This window comes from Nannospalax galili, unplaced genomic scaffold (genome assembly GCF_000622305.1).
Source record: "Nannospalax galili isolate Female #2095 unplaced genomic scaffold, S.galili_v1.0 scaffold589, whole genome shotgun sequence".
Taxonomy (NCBI): domain Eukaryota; kingdom Metazoa; phylum Chordata; class Mammalia; order Rodentia; family Spalacidae; genus Nannospalax; species Nannospalax galili.
The window spans coordinates 5,507,015-5,515,852 of NW_008360324.1; the positions used below are offsets into that span (position 1 = coordinate 5,507,015).

The 8,838-nt window shown below is 52.7% G+C and overlaps 1 protein-coding gene across 1 annotated transcript in view; it reads right to left on the reverse strand.

Annotated features, from left to right (window-relative positions):
• Prmt8 (protein arginine methyltransferase 8) overlaps positions 1–6,699 on the reverse strand; it is a 103,837-nt gene extending 97,138 nt beyond the window's left edge. The window contains exon 1 of the mRNA XM_008825475.2: positions 6,133–6,699. Coding sequence (XP_008823697.1) covers positions 6,133–6,207 — 75 coding nt within the window. The 5' untranslated portion in view covers positions 6,208–6,699. The remainder of the gene's footprint in view (positions 1–6,132) is intronic.
• Between the last annotated feature and the right edge of the window lie 2,139 nt (positions 6,700–8,838).

Sequence of the window (8,838 nt, forward strand, 5' to 3'; positions counted from 1 at the left end):
TTCAAACACAAGCTAGTAAAGAACTTAACCATCCCAGATAGAAACCCAAGCACTCAGCTTGTATCTCCTTTTAGGGTAAAATTTAGAAGGTAACTGGAATTGCAAATATGAGAGAATGGACTTAGATTCTGTGAAGAACTTGACTACTGAGATCCCCTGAATTGGGGGGAACCATTTTCTTTTGAAGCCTTTTGACAAGAGGCCACTGAGTGAGCAAGCAGGCATCTTGGGTAAGAGTGGTCAGAGGGGACAGCAGGCGCAGGGTGACTTTTGGAGGTCCCTGCCCATCTTCTGACTGAGTTGGTTTGCAAGGATGCAATGCTTGTGTCTCTTGCACACAATAGCCTCTTGCAGATACCTTGGCAGCTCACATATTGTCATCCTGCCCATCTCTTCCCCACTGGCACAGTGCAGCCCAAGGTGTAAGTAGTGTTTTTACAGATTCCTGCATGTTCCACCCTGGTATGTGAGAATCACTTCACATTGCAGTTAGCAAAGTTGAGGAAATAAGCTCACTCCCCAACTGGAGACAGGAGTGTTGTGTTTCACCCTCTCTGACAGCCAAAAGCCAATTTAGGACTCTAGACAGAGCCAAATTTGCCAGGGAAAAAATGTGGGTATCTTCTTAATTCTCCTGAGCTCACTTCAGGGTTGAAATCAGTGTTTGCTGAGGAAGGAAAAATGGATGTGGATTATGGCTTAGGGACCATTTCCACAGGAGAAACAAGAAAGGAGCATGTGTACCCCATCTGTACTTTTCTTGGCAAGATTATTAAAAGCCAGCAGGATAACAGTGAAACACTGAGTACTCACCATGAACAAGCAATGCCCTAACCCCAGGGCATTGCATTTAATCATCGAAACAATCTTATGAGACAACTGGTTCAACATAGTAACACACCTAGGGAGCTGAGAGTTGGAATTAAAACCTAACAACCTGGAGTTGGGAGATGACTCAGTGGTTAAGACTGTTTACTGTTCTTCCAGAGGACTCGGGTTTGGTTCCCAGCACCCACATGGTGGCTAACAACTATCTGTAACTCTAGTTCCAGGAGATCCAACGCTGTCGTCTGGCCTCCATAGGCACCAAGTATGACCATGGTGCACTGACATATGCAGGCCAAATGCTCATACACACAAAATTTAAATAAATCTTTAAAGAAAAAAATAAATATCAGCAACCTGCTCCAAGGCCTGATCAGGTGCTACATTCTTCAGAAAGAGACACAGAGGCAGACTGTCCTCAGAGATGCAGGGCTGCCTCCTGCCTCCTGCCTCCTGCCTCCCTGTCCCTCAGTTCTCTGACCTTGATGTAATGGAGCCACACACTTCAGCTGAAAGCAAAGCCTGAAGCTAATGGGCATTAGCCAAACCTGCCAAGACGCCCACCACTCCAGAAGTCAGCTCACTTACCCATAACACAGGCAGCACTTATGAACACCCAAGCCCTGCTGTCACTCAGGTACTTTCCTTGGCCTGTGATAATTCTCTCTCCCTCAACCAGCAAATCAACAGAAAGTTCAAGAAACAGTCCTCAAAACGACTATTGCTAAAACTGTTTTTCTAGCCCTGGGGCCCTCCTTTGAAATCATGGATCTCCATTCAAGGACCCATCACCTTCAATACTACATCAGTCTTTCACTAAGAATCAGTAGAGCAAGCAAGGCAGGGGAAGGAGCACTAAATCCGTAGTTCATAAGTGGATCTTGTGATTAATATGCTTATCCACCATTCAGACAAATACCCAATAACAAGAGGCAGTAATTACCAAATACACAAATAACCCAAATGTACCCATGCTTTGAGTGGTTGCAACACCTGGATTCCCAGAATCTTCATCCACTGTGCGTTTTAAAGAACTGCATTAACTCAAGTACAGCAGACGTGTAAGAGCTAGGAATCCCAACTTGCAGCAAGTCAGAAGGCTCAAAAATGCTTTTCATAATCATACAAATCAGTTCAATCCACACATTATTTACTGTGTGGCAGACATTGTGCTAAAAGCAGTACATACCAAAAAAGAAACCCAAACAACAACAAAAAAAAACCTTGCCTATCCAACTGGAAAAAATAGACCTATAAAAAAGACCAATTATCTTGCAATTGAAAAAAAAAAAAAAAAAAGGCAGGAGGTAGGAACACCTAAGAAGGAGCAATGGATGGCTCTCCCCCGGGGGAGTGGGGATAAATGGCAAGTCTGGGACGGCTGCCCAGAGGAAGCAGCAGCATTTGATTGGGTCTTGCCAGTTGAGAAACTTCTTTTCCCAGATAAAAGGTGAAAGGGTATCAGAGGTGGAGGGAAGAGTACACATGAAAGCACTCAAGCATGAAGTCAGTGGTCTTCTTAGGGGCTCACATGGGCAGGTATTAAAGGACCTTGTCCACTCTGCTAAGGAAACTGGGCTTTATCCAGCATCTTGTAGGAAGTGGGTTAGCATCTTATGTTTACCACAAGCAGATTTGTGCTTTCAAAAACCAGCCAAGAGATGATGGTATGGCTGGGCTAGAGTTGACAAACTGCTGGGGGCTAGGGTTCTAGCACAGATTGTGAAGAGATTCCTGGGGTACTGAGAGTAGGCTGCAAGGAACAGTGAGAATGAAAGCTCTGCAGATGTCTCAAAAGGCCCCAAGATCACACTGAAGAAATAGCACAATTGGTAGAGTGCTTACCTAGCATGAACAAAACTATGGGTTTGTTTGATCCCTAGTATTGCATAAAACCCAGTGTGCTGTGCTGTGGTGGCATGCCTATGATCCCAGCACTCAGGAAGGGGTGGTAGGAAGATAAACAACTCAAGTTCATCCTCGAGTGTTCAAGGCCAGCCTCGGATACATGAGATTCTGAAAAGAAAAATAATCGCCACAGGAGATGAAGAGGTTGATTATGAGGGAAAAGCCCTTAGTGAGGAAGAGGAGAGATGTATAAGTGAGAGTCAGAGGAAGCAGGAAAGGTGGTCAGTGTTGTCTTGGCATTTTCTTACATCCAACATAGAGCCTATACCATAAGCAGAATCCGCTTAGATTATTAAGTTAAGAAACCAGTCAAAGTGGGTAAAGGTGATCTAGCCTGCCCAGGACCAACTGTAGCCACAAAATCTTGCACTGGAGGCCCCATGTCCTAGCTCCTCACTTCCCTTTGTGCAGGGAGATTGAGGTCACAGCACAAATCATGCTGGTCCTCACCCTCTCCCCTCTGGCCTGATAACTGCTGTCTCTTTCCTTGTCTTTTCTTCATGAAGGAACTCCTCCCATCCTGCCATGCTCCCAGCCTCCCTCCCCATTACATCTCTCCCTTCCGAAGTATTGCTCTCCTCCTACTCCTCATCCACTCCCATTCACACATGGCATCTTGCTGGAAATAGCAAGGGTAGGGTGAAGAGCAATGAATCAAAAGCCTGTGTTCCAAGGCTGACTTGCCCACTAGCTGGCTAGAGACACTACCTGGCCTCAAACTCAGGGGCCTCAAATAAAAAGATGAGAAGAAGAAGAAGAAAGAAAAACCCTTTGTTTATCTCATAGCATCAGCATGGGAACAGAATCCAAGAAAGACCATAAAAGGATCACCAGGAAGAGGCAGAAAGGAGTGCAACAGGATGCTGGTGTCTACCAGGATGCTGATGTCCACCAGACAGTGAGTTCCTTGGGGACAGGAGCCAGGTGTTTTGGGTCTTGGGAACCTACTTTTTCCTTGTACACGGTAGGTATCTGATAGAGACTGGACTTATCCATAAGGGCCGTCTTGCCACCCCCATTGTGCAGGCGATGCACCCCCACAACACCCCACTTTGGGAAGTACTGCTTTGCTCCTGGCTTCTTCCAAAAACAGCCCGTTCCTGGAGGCAAACCAAGAGTCACAGTCACGCTGCCTGCCTGGATGCCTTGGTGGCACGTTTGACCAAGTCTGTACTCCATCCCCTCCACTGAGCCCCAGCTGGAGCCCCTTCTACATCTTGGCTCTCTCTCTCTCTCTCTCTCTCTCTCTCTCTCTCTCTCTCTCTCTCTCTCTCCGCTCTATATTGTTTTTTTGTTTTTCTATTGAAACCTCCCCCTCAACTCGGCCACGTCTACTGCTGTTTTCATTGATGCCTTCAGCAAAGCTGGCATGTGCAACTGCTGAGAAGGGGGAGCGCAGAGCGGTGGGGGAAGCAAGTAAAAATAGCCTGGCGCGAGTCGCTCTGCCTGCTCCGGACGCCTTTAACCCGCCGGGAGGTGGAGGAGCTGCAGCCGTCACTGCACACTGCGGAACGCAGCAAGGGTCTGCCCCTAGACCCCACGGCGCAAGGCCGGGAGATAGGGGATAGAGACCCGCGAAAACTTTTTTTTAAAGATGAGCCAGGGATGGGGGGCGTTGGGGAAGCAGGGAGGAAGCGCTTCAGCCACCTGGCTGCGGACACTGCTACGTGCCCGCTGGCCCAACACTTTACCGGAGCGCGGCCTTGAGACTCCAAGCTATTTTTAGAAACCTCTTCCGTGGGTGGGCGATCAAAGGGCGGAGGGGGGAGGGGAAGAGCGAGGCGGTGGCTTCTGCTAGGCTGAGCGTCTGGTGCCACACACACACACACACACACACACACACACACACACACACGGCTCTGAAGGTCTGCCCTCCGGTGGAGGGTGGGGGAGAGGGTGAGCCAGGGGACCCCATGCAGGCTGGCTTTGCCCTTACTCAAGATGACAGACCTTAGACACAGAATGCCCCGCAGCTTTCAAGCCTCAGAGTGTTTGTTTCAAAATCGACAGTTGCCAGATGCATGCTGTCTCTACTCACTCGGGGAATAGGAATTTATTTTTTAAGCTTTGCTGCCTACACTGCGGGGTAGGGAGGTGAGTTGTGAGCTCGAGGAAAGGTCAGAAAGGGTCTCGACATCTCTTTTGTATTCTGACAAGACAGAGGGACAATCCCCACGCCACACCCCCATCCCCGCCCCACGCTGCATATGGGTAACCATATGTGAAATGTACGGCAGCCCCACCAGACACCCGGCTATTAATAGAGCCTCAGAGTTTGCTCTCTGTGTCTTTTTCCTGCCACCGAATAAGGGTTGATCACACATACCCCACTCCGCCCCCATCTCGGCGCACCGTTCCTCCGCGAAGGTAAGGGGGCTGCCCACGCCAATCCCCTCCGTGACTACAGGTGCCCCGAGCCTACGATCCGTCCCACTGTAATGACCGCGGGGTCAGAGCGAGGCTGAGGAACACAGTCTTGGGACCCACAACGCAGCAGGGTCTCCTTGCAGCTGAGGGCTAACTCGAATGTAGAGAGAGGGCAACGGTGGATCTGCCAAAGGTGGACTACCATTTGCGGAGCCACAGAGACCTCCTCAAAAGCTGCTGCGGGACAGGTGGCCGCAGACCCGCGGGTAGCCGCAGCCTCCAGAGCGTGGCCCCAACCGCGGGTGCAGGAGAGGCTGCGGCAGGCGCGGCCGCTGTCCCTGGTGCTGAAGGGGGCCAAGGCCCATGCTCCTCCCAGGTTTCGCGCCCCCAGACACCTCTGACACCCCTGGACTGCAGACCCCTGTCAGGCCCCGATGTGGGCCGGAGGGTCTAGTCTCCCGAGTGCTTAAGCACCACCAAGGGCTCGGCCCGCCGAGACCCGGAGCTCTCCGCTGTGCTGCGGGGACCAGGAGCTTGGGGACCGCTTGGAGCTTGAAGGGTAAAGCCCCGGCAGCTGTGGGAGACGGTCACGGCACTGCAGGGAGCAAACCTGGCTCCAAGCTCACACACTCCCGCTCTGCATTAAGCCGGATCGCAGATCATCACCAGAGGAACCCAGAGCAGAGCGGCTGGGAAGCGCGGCCGCCCGCGGCTTGGGACTTGGGGGAAGGGGAAGGGAGCAGCGGGCGGCAGAAGAGGGTGATGGGGTTGAGAGCGACTCTTTTGCATTTTCAAGAGGGAGGGGAGCTGAGACAAGCACCTTCCCGTCCCCCCCCCCAACAGTACACACACAAACACACACACACACACACACACACACACACACACACACAAAGCGGCAAGCGGGATGGAGCTGGGGAAAGTTTGGCACAGCGGCGGCGGTGGCGGCCGCGGCAGTGACAAGCGGCGGCGCGCGGGGGGTCCGGGTGGGTGGCGGGGTCGCCGAGAGCCCCGGCTTTGTCGCCTCCTTACCTCCGTGCTCTCGGATGCGTTCTCCGCCATTTTCCTCCGGAGGAGCAGGCAGCGGGAGGAGTGTTTCATGCCCATAAGAGCCAGCAAGGGTTCGGGGATACGAGATAGTAGAGAAAGAGAGGGCTTGTGTGGCTTTAAAAGAAAGAGCCAGAGAATGGGAGAGAAGGAAAAAAAAAAACCCCAAACCAGCCCCTCTGCCGGAGCGTCCGCCAGTGACTATCAAGCCCGGAGGAGTCTCTCCTGCGGTCTCCACTTTTTCTTTGCCTCGCTCATCTGCCTCGCATCCCCTCACACAGATGCAAGTTCTGGTCTCGCTGGCGACCCCCTCCGCGCCCCTCTCCCCCGCGCGGCGGGCTGGGCGGGAGGGAGGCGGCCCCGAAGGTTCGGAGTGGCGGCGGCGGTTCGGAAGTCCGGCGGGCCAGAGGCGGCCGCCAACTCTCCTAACTTCTGCCTATCGCTGGGCGAAGCAACACGCGTCCTGCGCGGCTCTCCCGGGGGCTGAGCCGGTGAGTGGGGGGTGGGGTGGCAGGTGCACAGGAGCTGGAGGCTGCGGGGCGCGGATCGCTGGGACCACCCGCGCCGCGGGTCAGCCCCAGTGCGCCGGACGGTCGGGTCTGGGGGCCACGTCTGCTGCGCTCTGCCCCTGGCGCTGCGCACACCTGGCGCGGGGGGCGAAGGCTGCGCGCACGCAGCAGGGCGGCGCGCCGGGCTTCTGGAAGCCTGCGTTTGCTAGGCTTTCTGAGGTTCTCAGCCCGGGTGCGCGTCCTCTCACCGAAGGCAAGCTCCCGGCAAGACTCGAGCCAGGTTACTTTGCCCGCCCCACCCCCCGGCTTCTCTTGCTAGCTCCCCTACCGATCCCTGGATGCTTCCTGGGCAGATTACAGTTTGGGGAGCGAAGGGGTGGGTGTCTGGATGGAGAGGGGTGGTCCTTAACGCCTTCAACTCTAGGGCTAAGTGGGCTGTCGTTATCTGTCCTTTCCTCCACCTTCCCTGTCCAAAGCCAGAGGGGCTTCAAGCCCAGCTCAAGCGAATGGGATTGGGGTGAAGGTGACTGCTAGAAGTGGCTTGGAAAAGCCGGTAGGAGCAAGTCAAGAGCTTGCAGTCCAGCTCCCCCTTGCCCTAGTCTTTCCTGGCAGACCCCCACCCCCTGGCCCACAGGGTTCTCCCCACCCCTCGGCCCCTCCCCCACCATCACCAGATCTTGAAGTCCCTTTTATGGGAGAGAGGGAGGATGTCACGTACCCATTAGGATTCTCTCGATCCTTTTTTAAGGGAGTTTGGGCGGCAGCGGGGGGTGTGAATTTTTATACAATGCATTCCTGTCTTCACTTTAGGAGCTTTTTCTCTCTTTCAGGCCATCTGTCAGGCACTGGGAGATAGAACAATGGGGGCTGGGACGCACTCTTCCTCACCCCTTGCAACAGAACACTAAGCCTGACTCTCAAGGACAGCTTGGAACCTTCAGTCTTTCAGAACACAGGTCAAGGGCAGGGACCTCACATTTGCACCTGGCCCATCCTGCCCTTTTCATCTCTGTCCTTATTTGGGGAGATCTAATCTGAATGCCCTGTACTCTGATCATCACCTTTAACAGAGAGGGAGTATAAGACTGTCCTCAACTAACCCAGATCCATTGAGGAAAAAGGCCAGAACCAGACAGGTTCAGGGAAATGGATGCCTCCATCAGACCAGATCCTCAAGAGGAGATGAGGTGACATACAGGAAGGAGAAGGATGAAGAATGAGGATTAAAGACAGTGTAGCAGGAAGCTTGGGTTAACTGGACCACATGTGTGTGCCCTAGGAGAAGAGTAAATTCAAATGAATGATCTTAACCTTCTTAGATCACAGACCTGGATTAGAGTTGGGCATGGATGTGCTGAGTTCTTGGCAATACCTGGTGGGTTGTTCTTTCCTGCCATCCTGCTGAAGTGGTAAAGGGAGAAGTGGGTTTATCTAGAGGACAACTTTTACCCTCTGCCACCTCTTCTCTAAGCATCTTCTTCCAGGTGACTCTTACTCAGACACCTGTTCCAAAGAATATCAATACTTGGACTATTCAGAAAAACAAGATCTGCACCACACATTGGTCCAGTCCTCTTACAGATAGGGAAACCAGATAGGACATTTGTCCCTGGTCCCTCAGCTTGCTGAGAAAGCATCTGAAGCCAGCTCCCCAGCCTCCTGACTTTCATCCCAACACTGCCCCCACCCTACACTCCTTCTGCCTGTGCTTCCATTCTGTGACTAACCAGGGAGGAGGGGAGCTGAAACAGGCTCCCACCGAAATAGGCTGCTGCTGTGCGTGATTATGTTGCTATGAGAACCTCAGTGGGTGTGTTTCCTCCGTTCTCTGTTGAAATCTTTTGCTGTGCTTGGCTTCTCCCCAAGCACAGACACTGCTCCCGTTGGAATGGGGAGTGGAGATGGAGAGTTTTCTGTTCCAACCCAGAGCCTGCCTGGGGCACTAGGTGAGGTATATAAGCCACTGGGGTTGTTCCACAGTAGCCAAAGGAAAGCATGAGTGGCCCATCTCCACTGGATGCTCCAGCTCCATTAAGTCCTCTTGGAGCAGAGATGCTGCCTGTGCTGTACATCCACCTAATCATAAATTCACACACCAAATCACTGTTGCTATAAGATTGAATTGGGGGTCATTTGGAACAGTCAGAATTACTTGAATATGGGGACTGGGAAGATGGTTCTG